The 15,255-nt window shown below is 35.7% G+C and overlaps 1 protein-coding gene across 1 annotated transcript in view; it reads right to left on the reverse strand.

Annotated features, from left to right (window-relative positions):
- Positions 1-3,179: 3,179 nt before the first annotated feature.
- The window catches only part of DNAJC15 (DnaJ heat shock protein family (Hsp40) member C15), a 29,117-nt gene continuing 17,041 nt past the window's right edge, over positions 3,180-15,255 (reverse strand). The window contains exons 4-6 of the mRNA XM_085309450.1: positions 13,770-13,846; positions 8,592-8,662; positions 3,180-5,473 (exon numbers count right to left, since the gene is read on the reverse strand). Of these exons, the coding sequence (XP_085165576.1) occupies positions 5,403-5,473; positions 8,592-8,662; positions 13,770-13,846 (219 nt within the window). The 3' untranslated portion in view covers positions 3,180-5,402. The remainder of the gene's footprint in view (positions 5,474-8,591; positions 8,663-13,769; positions 13,847-15,255) is intronic.

Below are 15,255 nucleotides of genomic sequence, written 5' to 3' on the forward strand. Positions count from 1 at the left end.
GCAGTATTCCACTTACTACCAGCCTCCTTTAGCACAGTCCCTTAACCTTATGATCCTGATCATCCAGGCAACATTTAATCAAGCTGTCTAATGAATTTTATCTAGATTTTCTTTCATTACATCGCATTCCTTGCACTGGTCACAATCTCTACTATTCTTCGCAATATAAACTGTACATTCATGCACCAGAATGTGAGAAATATCCAAGGCATCAACATCAACTCCATTGGTCAAGAGAAATTACTACATGCAGAACCAGGCTTTGTACAATGTTTAAATAATACAACCATTTTGGAGAGGAACTCCAAACTTCCACTAACTTCCTTCTAACTTCCACTGTTAGAACTAGAGTTTATTACATGTAATAGCTGCTATATTAAAAAAAAAAAAAAAAAAAAAAAAAGGAAACTCTCCGTATGAGTTAGTATATAAATAAGGAAACTATAATAGCACAGCAGGGGTGTTTTACTGTCATACGAAGCTGTACAGCAATTATTCCACATACCATTACTAATTCTTAAAATCTTTGTTATTTCCTATTTCCTAGTGTTAAAGGAAGCAAGTTCATTGCTACCTTGGCTAATAATTTTACTTATCCATAGCAGAGGTGTTTTTCACCCTGTAGTTCACAGATCACTGACAGTAAGACAACCAATAATGATCTGAAACCTCTTCTTCTTATTCAGAGTCCTGAGCAAGTGAACAAAATAAAATAAAATACAAAATTAATACAAAAGAGTATTTTAAATGTAGATGAAATTTTAAATSATTTACAAATAGAAAACTTTACTGAGTAAAGTTTACCTTGCAAAAGGTAGCCCTCACTTCCCTCCCCTGCCCTCAAGGAAATTTGAGATGTCCCTCATTTAAAAAAGTTTGGAAAAATGCATCTATAAAGGTATAGGTTTGTGCAAGCACAGGAGGTCGATACCAATGCTTGCTATTTCTATAAAATACACATAAATATTTGCAGTTCATAACTATGCCATATACATCCATATCAGTGAAAAATTGAGCATAAAGAGACTGAATAAACAGCATAAGTAGGTCGAGTTTTCAGTAGCAGGCTTCCTGCTAAATTAATCCCAATAGTTAAATGGACATTTGCAAATTTGTTATTATTTTTTCCTATCTTTGAAAGGGTGAGACACATGCAAGAAATGGCATGTACTCATCAAAAGAGTTTTTTTCTCTTAAGTTCTAATGATGAGATGGAAAATTGATATTGACTCAAAAATGCAAGAAAAAAATTATTAAAAATGTGAATTCCACTACATATGAAAGATTCCTTATAGCATCTTGAGGAGTCGCATGTATGTATATACACATACATTTTACATGTACTCACACACACACTCCATTCCTTAACAGCAATAGCTGAAACGACAAAGCTCAGCAGTCTGAAGATTGTGCTAACATCATTGGTGATACTAATTCACAGACAAGTAAGTCTTAGTAAGCTACATGCCTAAAGCTGCTGTCGATGACCCGAGAACAACATTAATTTTATCTCCATTCAAACTAAAAGTGCTGAAGTCTGTAGCTGGCACTTCAGTGTCAGTCTACTGTGCTGCTTAGACAGACTGACGGGCAGAAACTCTTAGAATAGTATGAATTAAAGAAAAGATTACCTATAGAAAACAATGATCTTAAAGAAATTATTGGTGATTTTGATCATGATCTTTCTGGTAAGTTATTTTAATACCATTTAATGTTTTAAATTGTCTGAAAAGTGGGGACTGGAGGTTAATCCTTTGGCCCTTGATCTTATAGGCCTTACAAATCTCCCACTCTACAGAAAGACACAAGTTCAGTAAGAAGTGTGGAAGTGCTGTCCCCTCCTCATCCCTGTTTAACCTCCGACCTCCTCAGGGCTCTGTGACAGGGATAAGGATTTTCATACCAAAGCTGAAGAGGTATTGAACACGAGCATGTATCAGGCACAGCATGAGCATAGCTACTGGACCAAGGTTTTCAGTGAACTTGGATACTGGACACCAATTTGTTGATTTAAGGGTGGTTAAAGTGTTAAACTGAATAAAGACATGGCAAAAAGGAAGTAATTTTGAAGATGCACTGAAGCAGAAATCTAAGCATACARTTTTTACCTCTAAAATTCCTTAGGAGATCAGGCAAAGATTTTGTCAATAGTACCCTTGTGTTCACATGTTTCTATTCTACCCAAGTCCCATTTTAGGCCAGCAAAGGTTTTGCAGGTTGCACTCTTGCAATCAGATGCCCAGACTCATCTGGTCATTCAAACTTAAGCCTACATCTGCAGAGGCAAGTACAGACAAAAGAATCAAATTTCAGAGAAAACTCTCATAGCAAAAACTAGATAGAGGAAGCAGCTGTGTTTCATTAAACAAACCTGGAATTGCTCACAGCAATGCCAAATGGATGCACTCAAGTTCTGCCTGAGAGTATGCCAAGGCTTGGTGAGCATGCAGGTACAAAATTACCTGGGAATTCCTAACCTAAGGAGTTGCAGATGAACACTTACTGAACGTTAAAACATACTAAAAAAGATCAGTTCCCTTGTTGCTGGTTGCTAGGCTGATGGATAGAAATTGCACCAAAATAAAATATATTTCTCTATACAGCTTTCCTATACAGAGAACTTTTGCATCTAGCAAGTAAACAAAATAGTCTCAAGAGGAATAAAGTTAAACTAATAGAGTAGACCTTTAAAAAAATAAAAAAAAAAAAAAGTCTGTTCTTCCCACTCTAGTTGAGTGCAGAAACACCAAATTCGTGTGCTGCTCTGCAAGGCAGTTGATACAAACATTCTCCAAAGACACTCTTCAGCCTGCACAGCTGACAGTCACTGACAACTGGGAACAACTAAATCGYGCAGTATTTTCATGATTTGCTTGACATCTTTGCTTTCACTGTCCTGTCTTCATCCTTCCAAATATGATTTAGTAGGTGAAGTGGTAGCTTTGCCATTGAACAGACAAGAGAAAAACTATAGTTCCTTCCAAGGATATGCACACTTGTGCTATTACATATGTGATATAACAGTTCTGTACGTATAAAAACAATGCTTTCATGACCACTCTGCATTAGCCCCTCATTTTACAGGATCTTCCAKATTTACCAGCGGCCGAAGTTATTTTGTCAGAGCATTTCAGAATCATAATTCTGTTCAGAAAAGATGAAAAAAGCAGAACTAGAACTTCAATTTATGTTTTTTTTTAATTGAGAAGGACAATCTCTCTCATAACTAAAGCCAGAATACAGTGTTTCTTCCAAAATAATCAGATATGAATAATCAGATCAAGAAGAAAACAAATCAACTTATAACAAAAGTAACTACTTCCCAAAAGATATGGAAAGTTCACTCTTAGAACAGAACACAATTAATTGTATTTAATGCATTAGTTTCAGCTGACATATCAGAATAGCTTTTTATTCCATTTATTTATTCAGTCACAAGGACAGCTAAGCATTGTCTCAGCTAGTCTGTTCAAAATCATTATAGGGACCATTTTTGCTACAAGCAACTTTGTTTTTGAGCAATGATCCATATAACTTGCAGAATTCATCCATAAAAATCAGAAATTCCCTACATAGGAATAGAGTCTGTTATCTTTAAATTAAGCAGTTTATTGTATTAGAACAATAGTTGAAAGGCAAAACTGTAGTACTCATAGTGTATATGTCCATTCCCCAGCAGGTTTTTCCCTGTGGSCTTTGTTGCTTTATCCTGTCAAGATATATCATACATGTCCTGCAGCTCCWATTGTTAAGGAGTCCCTAGATTATTTAAACTTTGCATTTTCTTTCAGAGTTTAATTAACTTTCTTCATCATCTCCTTCATGGGAGTAAAGGAACAGATATACAGTGGGAGGAGCCAGATTAAAAAAAAAATCATATTCTTTCTTCTTTCCAACATAAAAATTCAAACAATCTGGACATCTGCCACTGACAGACACATGTCTGTTCCAGGAATAACATGTGGTTGGATGCTTTACTTAATTATCCATAACCAATTTTGTCTGGCTAAATTACCTATAGCACCTCAGTGAGTTGTTTGTTGTACCTAAGATGACATTATTTGGAGTGGATACTAGGAAGTTTTGCTGTTTCACCCAGAATACTTTAGTCTAAATGTCTCATCTCATCGCTCTCTTCGAGTTAACTCATTTGCAACTGGCTTCCTGGTAGGAACCTGCAGTAGTCAACAGTGCCTCAAATGGCACCCAGTCACAACTGTCAATTATAGATCCACGGCTTCAGTAGCAAAGGCAGCATCTCAGGTTTAGCTCAGTTGGCTAGAGCGTGGAACTAATACTGCCAAGGTCTCGAGTTYGATCCCTGTATGGGCCACTTGCTTGAGGGTTGGACTAGATGATCTCCAGAGGTCCCTTCCAACCTTACTGATTTTATGATTCCCAGAAGCCAGCATTAAGTTGCTACCTAAGGAGGTAGATATGATGCTTTGGGAAATGGGGCATAATGTAGAGACATGAGAMGTAAGTCTACACAGAGCAATAACCAAACTAAACGTCAGCAGTGGTCCAGCCATGTTTGTTCTCTGCTGTATCAAGCTTACACAAGGCTGACACAATTGGAATGATCTAGACAACAATATCCTATAAATACTCATCTGACCCCATGCCATGTGGACATACCTTTATTTCCACTGCCATGAAAATCTCTGCACCACTATGACTTCTAGTGATCGTACTCAACGATTTCAAGGAAATTGTGTGTTCCACATAACTATTTGACAATTTTCAGAGATCTTTTAATATGCAAAAGATCTGGGCAAAAAAAAAAAAAAAAAAAAAATCAAGATTTTTCCTTTATACCTGAGTCTCATATGTAGAGCTAATGGAAACTTTAGCCCGTAGTCCCATTAGTCATTTTTGCTCCAAGATGCATCTCCAGAACTGCACTCACAAACAAACTCTACTATTTCACATGTGAACAGATTTTAACGCACGGTGATGCTGAAAATTCACCTGCCATACTTCCTATGACTCACTGTAACAGATTTTGTGGCAATGGTCAAGTCTTCATCAATGAAGGAAAAGCCTATATTTAAGACTACTATTATTTCAGTTTTAAAAGTTTCAAAAGTTTCAAGAAAGAAGCATCTACTGCTAAAAAAAAAAAAAGGAGAAAGATTTCAATGCTTGTAATGAGTCAACATTCAGTAAAAATACACTAAAACTGACACATCACATATAAAATATTTCAATGTACTTTTAAGTAGTTTTAAACCTTTACTTATGACAATAAATACAAACAGTGCATGCWGTTTTAAGCAGCTGTGAAGAACAAGTAGATATGAAAGATGTCGCACAATGCATCCGCTGGATCTTCCACAGAAAGAGATGTATAAAAAGTTGGGTTTTTTTTCTTATTGTCCTATGACCCAAGGCCTAGTATGTCAATTTTTGCCACTGGATTCCAACAAGTCTTTTGCTTCATTTATTTTTGTTGCTAAATAGGGTGATCCACCTGAAAAGAAAGGGTAAAAGAATACTATTTCCATATTTGTATGAAATATCAGACTACTACTCTTACAACATCCCAATATTATTSAATTTTATTAGCTCCTCCTTCCTCAAAACATCCTTTTCATAAGAYTACTTTAAAATGTTACTGATATGAAGTAAAATGATGAGTAGGGAAAAATGACAAAAATGTAATCAAAATTGAAGCAACTGAAGAATAATGCTGACAATTTGTCTCAACAGTCATTCTGATGAAGAAGTCTTAAAATGATCCTTTGAAATCACTTCAAACGAGCTTGACTTAGATTTGCAGTGCAGTATTGCTGCAAATCTATGCAAGGTCAGCTGTCGTCAAYGTTTACGTAAAGCCGATGGCTATTATTCCCATCAATCCCAAAAACTAGGGGCAAAATTTTATAAATTGTTTTACCAAAAAACCCMAAAACCTCCCCCCTAGCCTCTCCCATTCTAGACACCCAGAATTACCAGCCAGAAACTGTCAYGTTAAAGCTATTTAAACATGGTACGCCTTCTAACTTCTAGTCCTGAACACTGTCATTGCTTTACGCTCCATCTAATAATTTGATTACAGTTCAGCAGTCTTTTTGTGTTTGTTTTTTTACTCTCCCCTTGAGTGCCAACCATCTGCCTACAGTCACTGAAAACAGCATTAAGAGGTCTACATCAGTAGCTTACCACTTACTAAAATACACCTGTATTTTTTTCCTTCATAAAAAGCTGATTTCACTAATACTGTGCACTGGATAGCCTTTTCCAAAGCTTCTGTCATAATTTTTCATTCAGCAAAAAGATACTGATAGAAGAGACATACAGAAGACTAACACTAAACATAYGTAAATAAAAACAAAAAAGAAAGGTTTTCTTTAAAGACTTCTTTAGGACATTCCTGCAGGAATTCAAATCATTATAAAGTCATTTCATGGTCTAATAAAACAATTGGGAGTAATGGAGTTCAGTTCTCTTGTTAATGTTTTGGTTTGAATGTAGTCCTAATAGTTAAGCCACATTTGAGAAAAGTGGAGAAGGGGAAAAATAGGATAGAGAATTGATTACTGGAAAATATATATATTTTTAAACCTGTAAGTTTTTTAGCCAGGATTAGGATTTGCTAGGTTGAACATTGCTTGGTTCAAAGAACAGACAAGAGTATCAAACAATAAAGACTATAAACTGTAACAATTCATCTTAGATGCAACAATGACTCAGACTGCAACAGTGATCTTAGAAATAAATTCAAATATGCTAGAAGTGTTTTCACTACATTTATATCCTTAAGTGCCATATTAATTTTGTAGCCCTCCAATTTAAGAAAATTCAATCTCATGATTGTATAAGTGTTTGTTTATAATTAGGCAGGTCCAAAAGACTTCTCTCTTCCTCTGTTTCTGGGAGCAAGTATTCAGTCACTAATTTTTTGAAAGAAAAAAATTAACATTCAATGTATCAATATAAAAATACTTTTAAACAAATTATGTAAACATTCATGCACAATTATTTTATAGCCCTTATTGTGGATGTTATTATGGTATCCCCTATATATTTCCTATTTCTAATAATTCTCTCCTCAGGGTTTTAACTCTCAGTTAATATAGGCAACYTTTTAAAGTCAGTAATTATTGTCCTTTCTTCCATCAACTCCAAATGATAAAATATTTTAGAATAACATTCAGCAGTTGARTATTATTTTTAAAATCATGGCTTTGTTGCTAGAGCCCTGAAGCTCTGAAGGAAACAAGATATCTATGTGAGMCAACAGGCCTCTGCTGCCGCACGATCAAGACTACTCCAGCCCTGGCTCCGCAGCTAAAGACATTATACAAACTTTTTTTCTGTGGCTATACCAACAGAGCTGCAGGGCAGCACAAAGGCACAAACCCTTTAAATTGGTGTTCCTACTGAGAAAACAGTCCATCTTGATAGYACACAGGAGGCCTCCAAAGCCTACAATATGTCCAATAAACCCTATWCTGTGCCCAGCTGTAGGTGCATTATAGCTGTAAGCATGGTCCMTTAAAATGTATAATCTTCATTACAGGAATTGTCTCTCTAGCTCTACTCAGCACCACACTGAAATTCATGGTTCTGACTCAYGTCTTTGCATACTGCTACACTGAAATTAGAAAAAACTTTATCAAAAAATTTTAACCTACTATGCACTCTGCTGGTTAAGAGATCTGATGATCACAACATATTACAAATACAGAAGAGAACTTCTCCAGATTTTGTTTGTGGAGTTTATGTATTACAGATTTGTTAAAAAAAAAAAAAAAGAAGTGGTGTGACATCAAATAAGCAGGACAGATTTAGAATTAAGTTGAAAGGTGAGAACAACAAAGAAAACCATCAGCTAAACACATCACTAAGTTATTTTTTCATTTTCTTAAGATGGGATGCAGACAGAAAACCCTGTAATCCCGTGAAAAATATTTTAAAAACTTCCAATTCCCCCTTTTGACTTCTGAAATACAATGCAACTCTTCACCATCTGTTATTTTAAAGTAGAAACAGCAATGAACATATGGGCTTTCTTTCTCAACCAGCTGTAGTGTAGTTAAAGTTATAATAATAGCCTTTCTGTAGATAAATTTACATTAAAAACCTGGCCAGTAAAGCAACGGTGCTCAGCTTCACAGTTCTTCCGAAGGATTTCAAAYTTCCTTGAATTCAATCAACGATGTAGTTAGCGACTGCAGAACACTTCCCCACAGAAAGTTACTTTCGAACATGTGACTGTTCCATCAGAGTTCAAAACAGGAATGTTCAATGCAAAAATATTATAGCTCATTTTTTCTTAGCTTTAAATAAGTTTCTTAAAGTGTAGAACAGTGGTACATGAGGTCATGGTTTTAACTAAAGCAGCACAAGTCTAGAAGGCAACCTTAAATATAGCCACACAACTTACTACAATTGTGGTTCATAAAGCCTGAGAGCGACCAGTCTGCTTTATCGGAGAGAAAACACACAGATAAACTTAAGTCTAGTCTAAAAAACATACCATAGAGCTGCACTGATGGTGCTCATTTACACAGACAGCAAACTGAAGGACCTCATTTAAGCCTCCTCTTTTTCGGCTTTAGTTAAGAAAAACAAGAATTACTTACCTTTATCAGGATGATTCAAAATCATGATTTTTCTATGGGCTGTTCTGATTTTGGCCTTGCCAGCAGACGGACTACAAAAACAAATTGAAATGCTTATCATAAATTCCCCCAAACTCAGGCTGTAAATTAACAATTTATGCTGGCCTCAAAAACAATTAAAACTTGATATTTTCACCATCTTGTGGGCAAAACACAAAACTGCATCTTTGAGGAAGTTACTCACTAACAAAGGCATGTGAGACATATTGAGAAGAGCATTTTAAAAAAGCCTGGGTATTTGACACATACATGTATCTTTCAGGTTTTTTGAACTGCTGTGTAAAGTAAACACAAATAAAAGAAAAAAAAAGCTCTACAGTAAATCTACCTTGCATTCTTACCATTAAAAGTGGAAAACATTTTTTTGCCTCCTAGTGTTTATATGACCAGTGGCAAAACAACAAATATTTAATATTACCATATTGTATTCTACTGTAAATACTATTATTGTTGCTATAAATAATTCTTCTTTCTGCTGGGGCCTGAAAACACTGTACTTGTTATTTTTCCAAAGCTGGTCAACACGTTACATTCAGGGACACGTTGATTTACAAGTGCTACATAATGTTGTTTCCTTCAATGACAGATACGTAAAACATGTTCTTCAACTAAATTAAATATGTACCTTACTAGACAAATAACTACTTATGGATGCAGTGTACCAGCACAACAGGTTATAGTATGCAAAAGAACAGTAATATTTAAATTTGAATGGTTTCATTTTTCATAATTTGTTAGCATGGAGAAATGAAACAGTGTTTTCCACTTCAGATCACTTCTTAATCAGTGATAATTCAATTAATTAATCTTTTTGTAGATACAGTTTGAATGCAAGGTATAAGCCTAACTACATTCCTGAAGTAAACAACCTGTAATTATTATTCTGTAAAAGGGAACTTAGAGTATATTGTAAAAATATTTCACACAACTGCACAAGGAAAGAATGCTTCCAGGGAACAAAGTAATCCAGAAAGGAAAAATTAAAAGGGAGTGAAAGGCCTTGAGCTACAGAGTTCCAAAAAAAAGAAAAGATTTGTTTTCAGATAGCTAAGGATAACAATTAYCTATATTTTGATCTGTAAATCCCTTGTTTTGTACTGTAACAATATAAAGAAAAGTTGATATATTACATTTAGAAATTCAGACCACAAAAGTCAAATTTTGGGAAAGCTGTAGTTGCATATTATGRAAAATCATGCGGGTTTGCTCTGAAAAGCAACTGCAAAACTTGGTAATTTAAACCAAATGTTTGATCTAAAATACCACTCAAATACAATAGTTTATAATATACTGCTTATTCGGTAGTCATGACTGGTCACTGAAGACTCCTAGTCACTACCAAAAAAACTCCACTGTCAAATCATATTTAAACCTCATGACCCAGGTCACCCAACATTACACCCTTCCAATATCACAGGTTTTCAGCAGGTTCAGACTTCTGTCATTTGGGGACCAATGAATACACTTGTGGGCAGGACTGCCATTTAGCAGTACCTGGACTGGCTGGAGAAATGGGCTGACAGGAACTCTATGAAATTCATCTGGGACAAGGCAGAGCCCAGCACCAGTGAGGGAAGAAACCCTGCAATRATAGGGGCTGGGGAGCAGCTCTGCTGAAGGGGACTTGGAAGACAGCAAGAACGTGAGCCGGCAGCATTCCCAGCAGCAAAGGCAGCCAAGAGCCTCCCAGGCTGTGTTAACCAGAAGGTCGAGGGACAGGACTATCTCCTTCTCGGCTCTTGTTAGACCACATCTAGATCCCATGTCTGGTTTTGGGACCCCCAGCACAGGAAAGATACTGGCAAGCTGGCGGGGGTTCAGTCAGGACCATCAGGGTGGTGGGAGCTGAAGTGCTTTCCTTGTGAGGAGATAAGCCTCAGCAACTCCACCCACCCCTTATCTCGGTCCCAGCTGACCACAAATAACTGACAATACCCAGTGMTGACAATACTGGTTGCAACTGGTGAGGCCAGGAACAGGCAAGAGGACAGCAAAAAGGTATCCTTTCCCCAACAGGGCATGAGGACAGCAAAAAAAAAAAGGTATATTTACACACCAAATATCATATGAACATGAGTCAAACTCCATGCCCATAAATAGCATTGTAGCCTAGAGCCCATTACAGCCTGCTGCCATGCAGGAGAGCTCATGGCAGAGGATCTCTCCTTGAGTTTGAKTCATAGAATCAGTAAGGTTGAAAGGGACCTCTGGAGATCATCTAGTCTAATCCTCAAATGAATGGCCCGTACGGGGATCAAACCTGTGACCTTGGCATTATTAGCACCACACTCAAACCAACTGAGCTTAGTTGGGACTCCTCTCAAGTTTACTCTCTGGGTGTTAAGAGAACCTCTGACAAGAAACTGTTGGAGAGGCAAGCAAGAAACCAATACTTGGGCAATAATAAACGTGCAGTAAGATTCACTTGTTATGACTACGCTGTATTGCCATCTTCAATAAACGTGCTTGCAATAAGCCCAGAATTAATACACACACACCGCAGTGGTTCATGGCAGGAGGATAACAGGCAAGGGGCAAAGACTGAAATAAGTAGTTCACGCTGGACATAAGGAAAAAGCATTTTCCCCATGAGAGCAGCCCARGGGCAAAACTGGTTGCCCAGAGAGGTAGTGCAGTCTCCATCCTTGGTGGGTTTCAATGCGTGACGGGATGAAGACCTAAGCAACCTGGTCTGACTCCACAGCTGACCTTGCTTTAAGCAGCAGGTTGGCCTAGAGACCCCCTGAAGCCCTTTAAACCAAGTTATTTTATGATCATATGCTATACCTATATGAGCAGTAAATTAGCCTTTTTTTTTTTTTTCTAAGGAAGCAACCCCTCAGTATTTGAAGTATGACTTTCAAATCTAAGATATTTGTACTTGATACTTGTACTAAGATGTTTGTACTTATGATTTTAATGTAATAGTCTGTTTTTTTAAAAAAATTATACATTTGCGTGAAACTGATGTTTATTTAAATTCTTTTTAATATTCACAAGCAAATAAGTGTTTCTTAGAAAAACACTGCATCTTGGTTCACAGAGGAAAAGCTAGAAAGTTTCAGTCACTTTTATTTAAAATTTTTATTTACAGTTTTCACCAGACATATTAGCTAATTCCAGGAAGTTCAGCATTAGAGACTCGATAGTAGCAAACCACTGTGTTTAATTTTGTCTTTTGTTTGGAAAATACTCATAAGATTTTCACCCCCCATCTCACCTCAGACATTCCCCCTCCTCTCCTACTAGTAGTTCCTTCTACAGYCTATTTGTTAAAATGAATGATATGCTTATAGTGAACTTTAGTAATCAGCCCTGCTTCTTGACAACTAATGGAAGAATAGAAAAATTTAAAATTACTGAATATTTCCAGTATAGTACTCTGTAGCTTTCAACACCTTTTATACAGTTTAAACGCAAACAATGCATATGCATGCTTTTATCTAAAATACTACACACCTACTAGATGGTCATTAGCAAGTAACCTTTGAAATGTATAAAAAGTCAATACATTTGAAATGTAAAAGCAATAGTTAAATGCTCACCTTTATTTTATCTTGTATTAATTATTTTTAGAGCATCCATGCATACCTGACACTTGAAACAATGAAGAAGGTCTCTGCCTTAAAACTTAATATAACTTGGAACTAATGACACAGAGGACAAAAGTTACAATAAGATCAGTGTCTAGACAGATTTGGTTTGTGTATACCCTAGTAGCTTTCATAACACTTTAAAACTGACTTTTTTTTTTTTTTTTAGTAGCATTGTTATAGCACAGATAGCACTGTTATAAGCAGTGTTATATTTATAATTAAGTAACCAGTCAGTTAAACTTGGTCTATAAAGGTGTTTTTAAACAATGTGAAAACTTCCTATAAAGATGTTAGCCATGTTTCTATGCAACTAAAGACTCAATCCTTTAAACAGTAAAGAATTTCTTTCAAATGGCATTTGCAAGACTAAGCCCAAACACACCAAGCAGTGTCACCATCCTAGGTATGGACTCAAGCTATTAAAACYAGAAATAAAAGTAAATTCTGATTTTAACATGTGATGAAACAGCAGACGTGAAGTAAAAGAGTCGTGTTCAGTCTAAACATAACCAGTGTAAACACACTTTAATAAGCTGCAGTGTGCTACTCTAGAATATCACTGACTTTGCCCCTATAAGTTAAAATGTTAATACGTTATCAAATTTAAAGGTCAAAGGAAATATGTCCGAGTAGCACTCCTATTAATTTCCTGCTCAGCATGCAAGCATAAAATATTTCAAATAAATGTAATCTTATTTTACAATTCCTTAAAATGAATATTACATCTGCATAATCCTCATTACATTAGAAGTAAATATAAATAGTACATTGAAACAGGATTTTAACTCCTATTTGCCACCACCTGAAATAATTTCCTATGGAGATTATTAAAACCATCCTCCTCAATATTTTTAGTGTTAAAATTCAGAGCCAGTCTGAATCAGAAAAAGAAAACCAACTACTTAAAGCCATATCTGACTCTCTCATCTGGAAAGCCYTCAAACTCACCATTTCTTTTTATGGGAAACATTAAGATGGATGCTACCACTAGCCATCCAGATATTTTGGAAAAAATCCATTGATTCCTCAACCTAGAAATGAATTCCTATACCTGCTCTAAATTAAAAATCTCTCTGAGTATTTTTGTTTGGAGTATGCTCCAACTCTTTAAATTCAAACAAATCAAAGAGTAGGGAAAAAAAATAGTGACTTAAGAAAAATGAGCAAAATTGATTTGCTTTCCTCATTTATTAATACAATCTACAATATTGCTTATCTCAAGGATTTTTTTGTTTTTTCTTTTTGTTTGAGAGCAGGTCATGTGATCACACTCATTAGGATAGTATGTGCTATTCTGATTATTTCTACAGCACCAGTTTTATTCTCCACTGCAATACGTTACCATGCCTTCAAACCAAACACAAGTTGCATATTTTATTGTTTGCTTTTTAGCTTAAAGAGAATATTAGAATGGTTTATGAGCCTTTAGAAGCTTTAAAAAAGAGGTCAGGATTTTGGCCAGAGTACTCCATATTCTTGCACTATGGATTTTTTCATTCAAGATCCATCAAGAAACAAAAATATATTAATGCAATATACCTACCTTACACCTAAAATAAGACTAGCTTCTCGTCTACTCATTTTCTGTTCAAATCCTCCTTTATAGTAGGATGAAAGACTCTACAAAGAGGAAAGAAAAAACAAGAAATAATTAGTTCCATATACCAGGTGCCAGAACCTGAATCATAATATAGGAACCCATTCAGAGCACTGCATTTGTCTGTAATTTATTTTAAAGGTATGGAAAAAGTACAAACCAGATAATACCAAAGGACTTCTGGATTTTAACACATATAAAAGCCGACTTAAAAATGACTGTTTTTACAATCTTCTACTACTAATAAAGAGATATTAACAGCTACAGCTATTAAATTCCTGTCTTCAAGCAAAAAGGTCGAGACTCAAAGTACACACTGACATGAAGTAGTACAATGTAGGGCAAGGCGGGCGAAGGATACCAGGGAAGAAAGTCTTTTGTTTAAAACTGCTTTGATACTAGCGCAATGAAAAGTGGCAAATGTAACAACATTTAAAAAGGATTCTGGCATCTAAGGCATTATGGACAATCACTCTGATGTCTGGACGTTTCTACCAAGAAAGTAGGTATAAATTATAATAAAAGGATAAGAACAGATAAATATTGCATACTGATGAATAGTCAACATGCTTTTTACAAGGAGTACTACCTCAAAAATATATTAAGAGTTCCTTGATAGAATCACTGAACATGCAGTCAAGGATGAGTTGGTTGATGTAGTTTGGTTGATGCTTGCATTTCCAAAAGATTTTTGACCTGRTCTCTCTTCAAATTGTTCTTCATAAAACCAAAAAAGATATGGTAGCCATGGTTTAGTAGAGAACGTCTTCATACGAGCAAACAAGAGGTTAGAACACAAACAGCAAATGGCCAACTATCTCTATGAAAGAAAGTCATAAAAAGATTCCCAAGGAGATCTGTGCCAATGTATATTCAATGACTGGGAAAAAGGGGGCTCAAAGTTGTAAAAGACATCCAACACCAATATATATATAAAACTGAGAAACAGTATTTGTAATTTCAGCTTAAAAATCATCTCTACGTATGCAGGCTTTTACTACATATGAAAAGCATCCTAGAATTTTAATAAACAGTTCTACGGAAACTTCAGTTCAATGCTGACAATGTATTTGTCAAGACAGCACRTAAATGCATAAAGATACAACCAATTATCAAAGAATGGAACAAAAAAACAGTATCAATGGCCTGCCATCCTCTGAATACCGTCCACAAGTCTGCTCTGCCTCTATCTTAAAAGGAAACAGTAGGATTCATTTAAAAAAAAAAGAGAGAGAGAGAAAGAGAGAAACATAATGAAGACRACAAAAGGGAACAAAATAGCCTTCATTTGAGGCAACTAAATAAACTAGGACATTCAGCCTGTAAAAGTGAATAATCAAAGATTGATAGAGGTCTAGAGGGAAAAAAAATCACAAACAGCATGAAGGTTAACAGCAAAAGATCATTCACTGATTTAGATAATAAAAGAGTA

The sequence above is a fragment of the Rhea americana genome, unplaced genomic scaffold (genome assembly GCF_003343005.1).
Source record: "Rhea americana isolate MKP2758 unplaced genomic scaffold, rheAme1 scaffold_3, whole genome shotgun sequence".
NCBI lineage: Eukaryota > Metazoa > Chordata > Aves > Rheiformes > Rheidae > Rhea > Rhea americana.